This window comes from Pinus tabuliformis, chromosome 6 (genome assembly GCF_031772625.1).
Source record: "Pinus tabuliformis cultivar Carrire ecotype Pingquan chromosome 6, CPIR1, whole genome shotgun sequence".
Taxonomy (NCBI): domain Eukaryota; kingdom Viridiplantae; phylum Streptophyta; class Pinopsida; order Pinales; family Pinaceae; genus Pinus; species Pinus tabuliformis.
The window spans coordinates 1,073,312,815-1,073,327,971 of record NC_142292.1 but is presented as its reverse complement, the minus strand read 5'-3'; the positions used below and the strand labels follow the sequence as shown (position 1 = coordinate 1,073,327,971).

Sequence of the window (15,157 nt, the reverse complement as noted above, 5' to 3'; positions counted from 1 at the left end):
GTTGTTAGTGAGCTTAGTTGTGGGCATATAGGAAGGTGGCAAAATCAGTGAAGGGTTTGTGCAGGTCATCAACCTTGCATGCTCCTTCGTCTCTGGTCTTCTGCTCAAGACTTTTCTAAATGCAAGCGACAAACCCCTAGTGGAACTGTTAGCGACCAAACACATCAAGTCTTGGATCCAAGTGAAGTTGAACCTTGGAGCCTGCACCGACACTGGCTGAGTCTACGAGGAAGAGAAGCTTCCCGATTTGGGTAGTAGGTCGATTTCTAATTTGGGGCTCTGTTATGGATTCCCTATTAAGTTTTATAGTATGTCCTTAAAAAATTCATACAATAATACCTTCATCGTGTTGAAGGGGAGAGCTTTGGGGTCGGGTTTATTCCTGGTCATATTTAATTCGAAGAGAGGGATGCCAAGGTCACAAAGTCCCTCTTGGCTGCAATTTGGGGTTAGTAACAAGGTTCTGGGTCGTGGGATTAGTTTAGCTATTTCCATGTTTTAGTTATATTATAGTGAGTAGAAGCCCTAGGCCTGTGTTGGGTACATGTAAGTTATCTTTGCAGCTTAGGAGTTTTGAGTCTTTGAGGTTGCCTTCAAAGCACCTGTAATAGTGCTTTCACCTTATTGAGTGTTGAATCTATTGGGTTGGTGCTGCAGTGGCATAGAAGCGGAGGTTGGTTGATGTTGGCGGTGTTATTCTTGAAAGGAAAGGTGATAATGTTAAAAGGAGGTTGCCCCTCCCAAGCAAGGGTTGGCCCAGGAATTGTTAGAGTCCCTCTTCTAGGTGCCAAGGGTTGGGTGGCGACAAGGTTTGCACCCAAATTTGGATGTTAGAGGGTGGTTTCAATGGGTTACAACATGAATAATTATGAATTGGCAACATGGCCATGCATGGAGGGGTTCAACCCAAGAGGACAAAGGGAAAAACATTGCGGGGAAGCAAAGGATTTTGAACAAGAAGGGGGGGTTGTGGCAGAGCAGGAGGAGGAGGTGGCCCCTTCTCCTAGTCGAATTGACCTTCCTCCTCCCTTTGATGCCTTAGTCTCCCAACTCCAACATATCACTCGCCTCCTTGAGCAGTTGGGATAGAATAGCCATGATGACCGTAACGAGATCATCAACTTCATGAACGATCTGCAGTATAATCAATGGAACATGCAAGACTGGTTGGCTTTCATTCGACAGAGCCAGAAGAGAATGTCAAAGTGAATGGAACACCTGGAAGAGTGAATGGCACACATTGAATATCATGTGCATGGTGAACTTCAACCTCTAGAGTTGTCGGGTAATGAAATGGATAATCCAACTCCAAATCATCCTCTTGTTCCTTAATGTCAGTTGGTTGTTTCTTGATCTTAGGGGTCTTTTAGGCCTTTTTGTCTTTTCGTTTTTGGGTCCTCTATAAGTTTCGGCATTTTGTAATCAGTTTCTATGTTTCTCTGGTCAACAAATTTGATAGTAGTGAGACCAAAAGAGTAATAAAATTTAGACAATTATGTTGTAATCTTTGCATGAAATTATATATATATATATATATATATATATATGGGGTAGCTTACTTCATAAGTATTATGAAAATGAAGTGTTTAAATCCTCTTACTTACCTGTGTCTACATAAAAATCAAGAGCATATGTAGACGCCTAAAATTTATAGTGAAAACAATCATAATCAACTTTGTGTTACACCAATACAAAAGTAACCCAACTACCAATTCTTCGAGTCACAAAATATATATATTTAGTTTTTATTTTATATATATATATAATTTTTAATTTTATAAAAGATAAATTTCATTATATTAAATAATTTTATTTTTTAAAAATAAATATCTCATAATACTACATTTTTTAAAACAATTATTCAATAAAAAGTTATATATTGACTTGATGCTTTATACATAACTTTTACCCTCACTATAATGTTTAATTCTAAAACTTTAATATAACGCTTCATTGTAAAACTCCGTGTCCATTTAAGTTTTTAACAAATTTTAAAGCAACCGAATCAATAACCTAAACTGCCTGTACGTTTAAGTTTTTAACAAATTTAAAAGCCACCGAATCGATAATTTAAATTTCAATTCTAAAACTCGTATGACTAGCATTTGCACCAGATGTTGCAAAGGAAACGCCGTAAGGCATAAATTGACAAAAGCAAATAGAGCAAAAAATACTTTGATAAAGAATAAAAATATATTAAACATTGAAATCAATGCCCCATTAACTGGAACCACTTTAGTATATTGCTGGTTTTACCCATAAATTGTAGGCTTCACAAGCTGAAGATCAGATTAAACTTTGGGGAGGTTCAGTAGATTCAATTAAAGACAGATTAAGGAAGGCAGATAAAGCAAACCCTTTATAATTTACTATGTGATATCTTGTATTATACAGAGATGTTTATTGTTTAGAAGAGTAATCCTCTCATGTTATATAGAGATGTTTATTCACAAGATTAATCTTGTGGCACTGAAAGAGATGATAGAGAGCAGTTATCTTCTGAAGTATGAAATGAGGATTGCTACATTGTTACTCTGAAGTGATGCATGTACTCTAATCCATCCACATCACCAGTTTCGGTAGATAATAGGCATTTTTAAGTGTATTTGAAGAGGACAATGACTTCATGGTGAATTTGACTATGGTGTCTTCTTCCACAATCAAGGACAACAAAAGTCATTTTTTCAAGCTGCATTCAATTGTCTAGACAAATTTTTAATTCCCTCATTCGTTGTTTTCGTGGAATCACCCTGTTCTTTTATTGCAGGCTTTGACTTTTATAAATGTTGATTAATGATACTCTATTTTCCATAACATCATGTGATTATCAGGTGATGTTGAAAAATATACAATCTTCTGCCACATTCAAGGGCATGGAGAGTCATTTTGTAAAGCCGCACTGACTTGTCTAGGCAATTGTTTAGTTCCCTCATTCATTATCTTCATGGAACCACCCTGTTCTTTTATTGGAGACTGACTTTTACAAATGCTGATTAATGGTTTTCTATTTTCCCTAGCATTACGGGACTATCAAGTGATGTTGAAAAATATACAAATAGAAGGAAAACTTCACCATGTTTATGTAAATTTAAAGCACAGGACATATTTAAATGTGAAAATTATTTTTGTTTGTTTGTAGGGTTTAATATTTATAAGGCTCTAGGTTTAAATTTCTTGGTGAAGGGTTGAGGATTGAAACTCTCCTATGGAACATCCAAACTCGATCAAACATTAGATACTTTTAATGACAACATCACACAATTGAATAGATTATTCTTCCATCCAACATAAAGCTGAACTGGACATGAAACTAGCCCAACCTAAACTCAACCTTCAACCTAATAAAAATATAAATAACAAAATTCAGATATCTAAGAAGAAAAGGACTACTAAAGAGTGTATAAATAAAAACGTATTAAAACTCTATAAACTCTATTCAAATAGTGTCTATATTCTAACTTCAAATAGCAAAGTAGCATAATTAATCTGTTCATGTACCTTGGTATCGTTTCTTGCCTCTTGGTTGATTCTTCGGCTTTTACGTTGTGTGGGGGCACATTCGTTGATGTTTTTCACCACATCTACTCTCCTTTCTACTTGACTCGAACCTATGTCTGATGAAATCTTCCTCTATTGGAATTTTATCTTCTTGAAACATCTTAGTTATCTTGTTTTTCCCCTAGGGCTTGAATTTTTGGACAGATCTTTTCCAAACGAATCCAATCTCATGTTTCTTCCCACATTGTTGGACAGATCTTCTCTGGATATAATCAATGTCATGTTTTTTTTGTTAAATTGTATTCTAATAGCGTCTTCGAGCCTTCCAATATCATGTTCTTGATTAATGGAAACATCTTTGGCAAATGATTTCATGGGTTTGCTTTTCATAAATCTCGGAATTTTATCTCTCTAAATCTTGTGAATAGTCATATGCTTGTCTCGAAGATTAATCCATGCACATCTACATATTAACCAATTCAGACTTTCAAACTCTAAAACTGTGGATGGCTAATAAGATCCAGTCTGATCACAATGCTTTGAATCTAATCAGATCTCCCTACAGACAAGCCACCTCTTCAGTCTTAAATAAGTGCCGAACATATCTTCTTTAGACAAATCTGATGTCATGTTTCTTCCTAGATTGCCTTACAGATCTTTTCTAGACAATCCAACGTCATGTTTCTTCATATTTCTTACCACACACAAGACACCTCTATATATTTAAATAGATTCAGTGGGTAGTTATAAGTCAAGGAAAAGTGTGTTGAGCTCAGGATAAATAGTATTCAAACTGCCCTATTTTCCTGAGTAAATTTGGCCTTAAATCTAGTTTGAATTATGACGGAAGGCAGAGTTCTGTTTATTGAAGTTGAACTTTCCCTGTGGAATTTATTTTTGGAGTTCTGGTTGATTATCTCTTTTCAAATAAACAATAATAAAGAGTGGAACTTTTGACTCGTGGAAAAACAAAACTCACCAAAAATGAGGCGATATGAGTGCTGGATATCAAACATGGATCTCAATATAATTTCATTGCATCGACCTAGTTGTTAAGTTACCAATGCTGTGATTCTGTACACGTTTCTCATTTATTGGTAAATAATACATTTCTCCACCAACCTCTTTTTGTTGTCAATGAAACCATAATGTTTCTTGGAGAAATAATCTCTGTTACCTACCTGAGATAAAAAAAAAATTAAACCCAGATTTGGCCACTGCAACAAAGTAAGTCATTTTCCCTTAATGTTATTGTATTCTCTAATTATCATTTGTTTTTGGTTAATTTATTTTCAGGTTGTTGCATTTTTCAACTAGGTTCATTTGTTGAGAGGATTAGAAATATATCATTTTTTTATCAGAGTATTGATTTAGGCTTGTTTCTTCATTAAATTTTATTTATTTCTAAGCTAATTGGATCACTCACTAGTTTTTTTTTTAATGAAGTTCAGATTTGCTTCCTTTGGAGTATACCTTCCCACCTAGATCTAGATTGGCACTCTCTCCTCAGTCTACCTATTTCAATTTTGAATTGATTTGGAACCCTTGTTTCAATAAAAAGACTTCATCGGATCTAATCCATGGATCTCGGCATTCCCACTAAAAGATTTCACTGAATTTCTTTCAGGTCAGTTAGTTTTGTATTAGTTCTATTTTTTTAACATTCATTTGTCTCTTACCTCACAACTTTTTAGCTTTGTTATTCTCTTCCATTACTAGCTTGCTTGAACCCAACATCCACTTTTCTCTACGATTTAGCCTATCACTGGCCACATTACCCCTCTATCGCTGCTCCTGCAGATCAAGATCTTATGTTGTTCACGGTATCTAAAAGTACAGGTCATGCGGAAGTCAGATTGGGTAAGTAATGTTGATTCTTTTACAATTATATGCAATTTGCTGTGCTACCTCTTCTTTCTCACTTTAACTTGAATGTTGGCAGACCTTGTACTCTGTTTCTCTGGGTCTGTATGTGTATGCTTGTTTTTGTGTGCATGTGTGTACTCAATGGCTTGGAGTTTGACTGGTACTTATGCATGTCATGTAAGGTATGTATATTTCAAATGGTTGTATTTGTCTGTTGAAGTAGAGACATCAATGAATGGTGGAACTGAGTTGATGTCTCTACTTTAAATGGTTGAAATGAAAATACTTGGCAAAATGGACTAATTACTCTTACTCTGGCCCTCTGTATCAATGCAACATTTGCAGAGCTAAAATGTGAAGGAAAGGAGGATGAAGATTGTGAGAAGTTATTAAAGAGCAATGGAATCATCACACACAGTGGGATGCATTTTGGTGCACCTCAAAGTTATGTGAGGTTGAGTATTATTGACAGAAACCAGACCTTCAATCTTCCGCTTGACAGGCTCTCAACTATTCATGGATGATTAGTTGAATCGCTCAATCATTGATGCGAGATAAACTATATTCCTTTTCAATGTTTACAACTACAAATACAGTAGTATCTTTAACTAGAAGGCCGAGCGACCATGGCAGGATGATACAAGGCTTTACAAAAGTTTATCCACCAATTCTACAAGCAAATTCCCAAATCAGCGTTCTTTTCTCGGTTCTGTTCCAAATAATCTTTATATGTATGTGCACCACCTGCTCATAAAAAATCATTCTCAAGATCGTGGAGGGCCTTCCTCCTCTTTGTTGAACAAAGAATTAATGTCACTCACTATAGAAATTGAACTTGAAACCACTGCCAGAAAATTCATGAACAATGAAATAAATATGTCCTTCCTGGTTGAGATTCCATGGGTATCTCTGCAATTAAAAAATAATTGAGGTTAGAAGTTACATACAAGCAAGGTGAAAGACGAAACCAGAAATGAAAAACAACTTTTTTTCTACCTGAGAGCAATGGGAGCTGGGAAGATGAACCCAATACAAACTGCTGCTGTGGCCCCTGTGAATTGAAATGCATCCCAGATACTTGGTATGAATGATGCCCCAAGGAAAATGATTCCAATTAACCCAGCAGTGATCAAAATGAACCTCTTATTATCCAAAACAAGATGTTTTTTCGCTGGAAAGACAAGCCCATCAAGATTAAGTCCCAGGTCAAACAAAATGAGAGGAAAGACCAGCATCACATGTACAACATAGGTCACATGAACAATGTCATTCAGCACAACACTGTAGGGAACTCCCAAGTTGGTGTCAAAATTGGCCAGGACATCATCCATGGTCTGGTCTCCAAATAGAAGAAAGCCAAAAAAGCTTGTACTTATGTAGACAATTGAGCACGATGCCAATGATGTACGAACAATGGGCTGCATTTCTGAAGGGTCCTCAAGTTCATTGTATATGGAATGAACCGCATGGCGCAAAGACATCACAATTCATTATAACATAATTTTAAATGAAAATTCAACTAATGAACTCTAAGATACTACACTGCAGGACCAGAGATGGAGGAAAATAATCCATACCATTGTAATGACAGATGTAAGCAGTCACAATAACTGGTACCACAGTGAAAAGCTTCAAGAACGAAGTAAAATCCACAATATCTGGTAACAATCTTGGTGATTTGACGGTGCCACTGAACAACTTTACAATCACAATACCAGCCGTAATCACAACAAATACAACAGCAAGTGCAACTGATAATGCAGAAGTGAATTTCAAAGAATTTGCAAATTCATGGAAATGAACACATCAATATAGGCATGCAGATTTGAACATCACAACTCCTAAGGAATAACCCATGATCCACATCCTTGAATGTATATGCCATATGCCATTTCTAACAGGGCAACATGAAAAGTCAGAGAAATCGTTAAGCATATGCCATCAGTATGTGACATTCGCAAGATATGTTGAATCCCCTCATATAATTACAACAGTTTCTAGACATTTAAATCCCTGAAAAGGCCCAAATGAAATATGATATATCTGAAAATCAGTGCTAAAAAATGCTTATCAGGATGAGCAAAGTAGACTTACCCACTCTCTTGAAAGACACCAACGGAGCTAAAATAAGGACTATGGTGAGAAGTAGGATCGGAACACGTCCATTCCACCAATGAAATCCAAACCATTCTTCAAGTATACCTGCATGATGCATGCCATTTGATGATGTTCCAGATAGCACATCGCCTGCCCAAATCAAGAAAACGCCTCCATCAGACATAGAGATTTCTAATTCAAAGCCATATATAAGATAGGAATCATGCCCAAAGTAATATAAAAGTGGCACCAGATAATTGACCATTCAAACAAAAATGAAAGGAATCTAAGAAAAAAGAGACTAATAAAGCATGTCAAGTCATGTATGCTTCATAGAAAACTTCAACTTTGTTAAACAGAAACTAGTTGTTAGTGTTTCAGCTTGCTAAACTGCTCACAATGCAAAAATTGGGTTGAAGTTTCAATTCAAGCAGTACTTTTAAAATACTCTAGTTGTAACATACATGCTTAAATATTTCCACACGATAAACTATTTGTCCTTGGATATCACCCTCAAAACTGGGCTAATTCAGCCTGCGACCTAAAATGCATAACCTACAATGTTTAGATTGAATTACTTTTCAATTCATCTTATCTTGATTCCTTTCTAACAGAAGCCTGTAAAAAAAATATCAACGGACTGCTTCTAAATCAATGATTGCAAATAGTTAAACTCTTCACAAGGTACGAGGGTCTCCCTCGATCTCCAACATATTAAACACGATGCAATTATTATCTAGAGTCAGTTGAACAGAAACCCACTGAAGTTCAAACACTGGATTCAGTGATTAAAAGCAAGGGACTATCACATATTTACCAAGATTCAACTTGGGAAATATCACTGAATAAAGGCAGTGATAAACTGGTAATTCACCTTATGTTGCATCCCTTTCCATAATCTTCCAACAAATTGGTCTCCTCAAACAGAAAATACTGATTATGATCGGTTGTTCTAACAACAAAGGGAGTGAGATTTTTCAAAAGACATCAGAAGCAGGAAACAAATAACAGAGGAGAAATAAATAATTTGTTCCCAGTACATGATTTTGTAATCAAGTAAAAAGACTTTTTCAACTCACAACGACTGAGAGATGACTTGATTTCAGAACTTTATCCAGATATTTAGCATTCAAAATGCAACCAAACAAAAAGCACCTTAGTTTTTGTACTTGATACCTTGAACATCACTAAAAAAGTATCTCCTACTCTGCCAAGTTTTAGCCTTTAGGTGGGTATCCAAATTCTGTGGTAAGACTTTTGCCTGGAAAGGAAGTTGATCATTTCTCATCTTAGTCAATCCTCGGAACCATTTTGCTGCTTTGCTTGTGTCAAACAGGACATTACAGTCTGCACATTTATCACAAAACTAACATAATCAATAACATGAACACATCTGAAATAAAAAGGGGTTATATACTCTAACATGTAGCAATGTTGTTAAAACTGAAAAAATAAATAAATAAAAGCTGTCCAGAGACAGAGCAAGTTACCTGATGACCCTGATTGATCTTCTGAAACAACAATAATAGCATCCATAATGCGCTCCTCTGCTTTTGTCATACAAATTAAAAAATCAAAACCCTGAATACCCTTCCTGTTGTGAAGCAGAAACATCAAAAATTCCCACTTCAAAACCCCATAGCTTGCAGACTGCCTTCAAAGCCTTAATCTATACTGAACGAAGCCATTAGTGGAAAATGCTTTATGCTAAATAAGATGTAACTAATCTCTGACCAGAATATGAAGAGAAAAATTGACAGATTCAGTATCTGTCGAATACAAGTGCCTATCTATCTAGTGAAACAACAATAGTAGCATCCATAATGCCCATCTTTTCTCTTGTCATACAAAATAAAATATCAAAACCCTAATTACTCTTATTATTGTGAAGCAGAAATATCAAAACTTCCCACTTCAAAAACCCAAAGCTTGCAGTCTGTTTTCAAAGCCTTAATTTATACTGGAGGAGGGAATGACCAATGTCTTTTTATTTGCATTTTTGTTATAAACTAAAAGAACTACTAGTACCCTTTTATCCACAATTTCTCTATACAAGGAGCATAGATTTAAATTTCCCAAAAAAATAACCTGTTACAATTTTACAAAATGTTAAAAGACACAACAACATGAATACAGGATATGCCAGCTTCCTTTTAAAAGCTTTGCACATGAAATGGAGCTCGAAATCCGATCTGCATAATCTTATGTAACGTGACCATGATCTTGCAACTGATGCATGAACTCCCTCTCCTGGGTAACAAATCTGGCTAGAGAAAACTTCCCAGCACTTTTATAGGCATCTATCACTGCCTTGAACGTGAATTCGTTTGGCTGAAAACCCTTCTGTTTCATTTTGTAAAACATTCTCCTAACACCGTCTACCAATCCTAGCTTCCCATAGCTAATTATCATACTTGCATAAGTAATTGTATCTGGTTCAAGACCTTTGGCGTGCATGATCATGAACATCTTGTAAGCTTCATTAATCCTCCCAGCACTACCAAGTGCATATATAACAGCATTGTAAGAAGACACATCAAAATCCAACCCAGAAGCTCTCAGTTCATCACAAGCTTCCAAAGCTTCAGCATGCATCCCCACTGCAGAAACGATTGTCATTCTCAAGGCCTGAATACCATGTGGAAGCCCACTTTTACGTGCAACATCGAGTTGCTCTACTGCCTCTCTTGGAATGCCTCCTCTCTTCAGAAGAATGCCCAGTGTTTTGTATGTATTCTCATTGGGTGAAGCCTTTAGTTTTAACATTTGATGAAAAACTTCAGCAGCCTCTCTCAATCTTCCATCTGCAATGAACAGGCTAATGACACTATTAAAAGAAAGAACGTTAGTAAGAAATCCCAATTCTAACATTTCCTTTGCAATTTCAGTGGCTTCATTAAGCCTTCCATTCTTTTTGTATAAGGACAACATAATGGAAAAAGAAAATTCATTTGCCTGCTGCTTTCCCTTCAAGACTTTGAACAGTTCTTGTGCTTCAATCACCATATCAGTGCGAGCATAAGGTCAAGCATACAGCCTTATAAAAAGGCATCTGGCTCAACACCCAATTCCTGTATGCGTTTGTACGTTTCTTGTCCTTCCTTCAAAAGACCACGTTTACTATAAACCTTAATCAAAGAACTATACACCACAGAGTTCCCTGCAAAACCAGCATTTTGCATTATTTGAAAGTAACTTACAACTTCTTCCACACATCCAGCTTCAGCAAATGAATTTATCAAGGCACCATAAACAAAAACATCTGGCTCCACACCTGCTTTAACCATCTTTTCAAACGTCTTCTCTGCCTCTGCAGCTCGACCCAATCTTCCATAGGCGGCAATAACAACACAAAATGATGAGCAGCTAGGCACAAACCCTGCTCCCTGCATTTTGGTAATAAAGTGTTTTGATTCATCTAGAAGTCCTGAACTTGCAAATGTCTGAATGACAGAAGCATATGTACATCTGTCAGGCAAAACCCCTTGAACTTCCATTCTTTCAAACAACTTCAGAACCTTGTCATGGACTTTTGCAATCCCATAGGCCTTAATCATGACATTAAATTCTAATACAGTTTGACCCTCGCCTCTTTCTTGACTGCACTTAAACACCTTTTCAGCTTCTAACCAATAACCTTGTTCCCCATATGCATCAATATTGGCAGCATAGCATTCACAGCTCATTCTTCCAGCAAGATGGAACCTTTCAAACCATGCCCATGCTTTCTCAAGCATCCCCAGATCTATATACATCCTAGTAACAGCTGATTCGGAGTACTCATCCACATGAATGCCCAATCCATCCATCTCCCTGACAACAACTTCTACTTCACTGACCATGTGTTTAATACAAAATGCATATAAAATAGTTCGACAACCCACAGTATCAGGAACGAGTCCTGCTTCCTTCATCTTTGTGAAGTAACAAAATGCTTTATCAATATTGTCATTTTGAGCATGTAATGCTATAAGAGTGTTATACGTCCTTGTGTCAGGCAAGCAATGAAGCTCTTCCATTTTCACCATAACGGCATCTGCTTCGTCAAGATATCCAAAAGATCCACAGATGTGAATCATGGTATTGAATGTTACAACATTTGGGCCTATTCCTTCTTTTAACATCTCAGAAAATAACTTGGAATCTTCTTTTAGGCAGCCTGCCTTCCCATAAGTATCAATTAATGTATTATACATGTAAGAACTGCGTGGCCTCTAAACTTGATCATTCTCTCTGCAAGGATCCATGCACTTATCATCTAATAACCCTTTAATGAGCACTCCTTCAGGAAAATTATTTGGAGAGCAATCCCTTTTACCTAGTGGGTCCTCAAAATGATTTTTTACTTCACACCGACGACTAATATAGAAGAAATCCTTCGGTTGCTGTCGATCAGACTCTGATTTAGATGAACAAACATTTGTAGTATTTCCTAGAAAGATTTTCCCAGAAGACCAGTCCCTGAAGAACTGTTCAGCTTTCTCAAATTCCCTTTCCTTCTTAAAAATATGGACTACCGTGTTCACGATGACCTCATCTAGCCAGAGACCTTGTGATATCATGCGATCCAGCCAGAGAAGAGCCTCTTCTTTGAGACCAGCTTTCCCATACACATCTATAAGAGTACCATAGGTAGTGGCGGTAGGCAAGACCTTGTCTTTAACCATTTCTTCCCAAAAAAAAATCAGTTGATCCCATTTCTGTGCTCTTCCTAGAATTCTAAGCAGGATATTATAGTGAATTACATTAATTTCATAGCACTCTTTCTTCTGAAACCACTTAAAAATCTGAACTGCTCTTTCCTAGTGCCACTGCTCTTTTGGGATAGTGCTCTTTTGCACTGAGGTTTGCTTCCCAAGGTTCAAGCACTTCGTCAATGTTCTCTGTAGAATCCAAAGCTTGCAAAATGGTTGGGATACACCCACCATACGATTTGTGTGAGCCTTTTCTTTTAGTTTCCATTTTCTTTGTTACATTTCTGCACCCTGAACTTGACTTTACTAGTGTGCTCTTGTGAGACTGTTTTGGTGGATAACGATGGCCTTCAGTATTTCTCTCTTTGTTAAAATTTTCTCTTACGCAGTTAAGACCTTCAACTTGCAAAATCGTTTCTTTGATATTTTTCTTATCCTGCAGACTTCCCACAGAGGTTGGCATATCTTTTCCTCCTTCCAATTTTTTGTCTATTTTCACCAAACTCTGCACCATATGCATGCCAATGGCACCTGCATAACTTTTGCTGCCATTTTTTCTCGCATTATAAATCATTGGTTCTGATTTTGTCCCGCGACTTAACTCTCCTAGAACACCACATTCTGTCCTATTATTCATCAAATTTTGCTGGTGGAACTCACTACTAACAGTTGCCCTCCTCTCTCCATTCCCCCTTTCTAAAATCCCACCTTGTAGTCCATTCATGTTCTTGAGACTTTCAAAAACCCTTCCTTTTGCCTCAAACCACTGTAAATTATGCAATAAACAATGTTTGAGCAAATCAACATCTTTCTCCAAAACACGCCCTTGCAAAACTTTGCCTTCTATTCCAGTCTTACTTTGAAACCTTTCAATAACGCTCCCCTTGTCTCTAGAGACCTCCATACAGACATCAAAATTCCTACTTCCAGATTCCATCCTGTTGGTGAACCCTTTACGAGCCCTAATTTCATCCACTGCCCTCTTAAATCCTTGCAAAACCTTACTTTTGTCTTCAGTCCTGCCCTCGAACCATTTCCCAACCCTGCCCACCACATCGGAACAACACTTAAACCCCTGCAAAGCCCTTCCCTCCACCCCAAACTCTGTCGTGTCACTCTTCGAATCATCTGTGGTTCCTAATCCATCCTTATGTCGAACACCATCTGTTTGGGTTTCTGAAAGATTACTAAATTCCTCATATAACAAATCCTGGTTTTCGTCTAATTGGCCTGACACTAAGCACTCATTACTTCTATTCTCCATGACTTCTTCGTTTGAGGGTTTGCCAGCATGATTCTGAAATGGATATGCGTCATTTTCGATGGAATCAACAATCAACGGCTGAAATTGTTGCAATTGTCTAACATATAATCGTGTGGCTTACAAGATGACAGGTAGGCAGAGAGGGGAGTTGATTTCAGAGGGAAACGCCTTAAGGCGTAAAAATATTATTGCTTATTATTTATTATGGCATGTAAATATAAATTAATTATTAGATATTTTTGTTTTTAAGTTGGAATTTAGTTATATATGTTTTTTGTCAAATTGTGATTTTTTGTTATTTAAAATACATATTTGAATGCATAAATGATTCAAGTACTACGAAAAATCTTTGGTTATTTAGATTTTATATATTAAACAGTTCAAATTATTATTGAATTTTAAATATACCAAAAAAAGAAAAAAAACAAGTCTAAAACTATCTTGTTTATCATAATTGATGTATATGATATTAGAATTTTGGCATTTCAGCCATCTATAATTTAATAAAATTTATTTCTATATTTCTTCTCAAAAAATAGAGATAACATTTTATTAATGCAAATAGACCATAAATTGCTAATTAATACTGATAAACCAAAATTAAAAATATAACATTTTATTAATACAAATAGACCCATAAATGACAAATTAATACCGATAAACCCAATATCGCTTGGACCTAACTAAGTTTTTTTTTATAAAGCGCTTATATTCAAAACAGAATCCCCTTCTAGCCACTATTTGAAAATAAAAACTCTTTTACCTGCCTATAACATAAATCCATCCCTACATATCATTATTAGTACAATTAACGTCATATCTACACACATTTGAAAACGAGAGGAATTTGCAATAAATACAACTAGATAACATGCGCCCAGCAGTAAGATGGCCTCAAAACATTTCACATCCTTTTCAGCAACAAAACTCAACACATAGAGGATTTCTTGTAGATTCAAACAATACATGATGATCACATGTTTTTGATTTCAGAACTTCTGTTGAGCGCATTGCACTTGCTTTAATTCTTCAATGTGTCTTATGTACTTATTTTATGTTTCAAAAAAATAATTCTGAAACTACTACTTAATTTGTTGGTGTGTGCCTTTACTCTCTTTTTGCTATGGTAGTCTCAAGACTTTCCTGCAATATCTTTGCACTCAGTTGCAACTCTTGACCTTGTCTAATCCTCAATTCTTTCAAATCCTGTTCAAATTCCCTAATTTTGTTCTAAAATGTATCCAGGCAATATTTTGCAGTTAATTTTTTCACAGGTTCAGTTAAATTTCAATTTGAGCGCACACAGAGAAATGCACACCACAGAGACAGAACTCATATTCACATCAAGGCAGTGAAAGGTTGTTCGGTCTTCAGCAGGGTGGTAAATCTACTTAACAACAGGGTCTCTCGGACTGGAAACAGTTGCAGTTGACGCGGCTACAGTTGCAGGCCAGCTCTCAAAGCACCAGGATACCACTACAGCTCAAAAGCAAAAGTGCATGCAGGCGGAGCAGCTTGCCCTTTATGAGTTCGATTTCTGCTGGAGAGACCCGAGTTTGATTTCTGCAGGAGCCGCAATGCCCATCAACAGAGCTTGTCCCGTCAACTACTCACAGGAGTTACGGGTACCTACGGGAGTCGCGGAACCCATAGCCAGATTTTGTTGATGACATACAGGTAAATCTTGAGGAGTACCGCGTCTGCAGGTAAAAGGATATAAAGGTAATTCGGGAGTCGC

At 36.6% G+C, this 15,157-nt stretch overlaps 1 protein-coding gene and 1 pseudogene across 1 annotated transcript; both read right to left on the bottom strand.

Annotated features, from left to right (window-relative positions):
- Positions 1-5,875: 5,875 nt before the first annotated feature.
- Positions 5,876-9,021, bottom strand: LOC149262639 (amino acid transporter AVT6A-like). The gene is made up of 6 exons (XM_089381054.1): positions 8,952-9,021; positions 8,638-8,808; positions 7,459-7,653; positions 6,943-7,145; positions 6,361-6,827; positions 5,876-6,273 (listed from the first exon to the last, which is right to left on the bottom strand). The coding sequence occupies exons 1-6, from the start codon at positions 9,019-9,021 to the stop codon at positions 6,129-6,131; spliced, it is 1,251 nt and encodes a 416-aa protein (XP_089237180.1). The 3' UTR covers positions 5,876-6,128.
- A 589-nt stretch (positions 9,022-9,610) lies between these two features.
- LOC149262638 (pentatricopeptide repeat-containing protein At1g73710-like) lies at positions 9,611-13,419 on the bottom strand (annotated as a pseudogene).
- Between the last annotated feature and the right edge of the window lie 1,738 nt (positions 13,420-15,157).

What these genes read in the sequence shown, in the direction of transcription:
- LOC149262639 (XM_089381054.1), bottom strand. Translation starts at nt 9,021, where the DNA reads ATGACAAAAGCAGAGGAGCGCATTATGGATGCTATTATTGTTGTTTCA. An exon ending in AGATCAATCAGGGTCATCAG is followed by an intron (nt 8,809 to 8,951) that starts GTAACTTGCTCT and finishes ATAAATGTGCAG; the next exon opens with ACTGTAATGTCCTGTTTGAC. An exon ending in CTTACATCTGTCATTACAAT is followed by an intron (nt 6,828 to 6,942) that starts GGTATGGATTAT and finishes TTGCGCCATGCG; the next exon opens with GTTCATTCCATATACAATGA.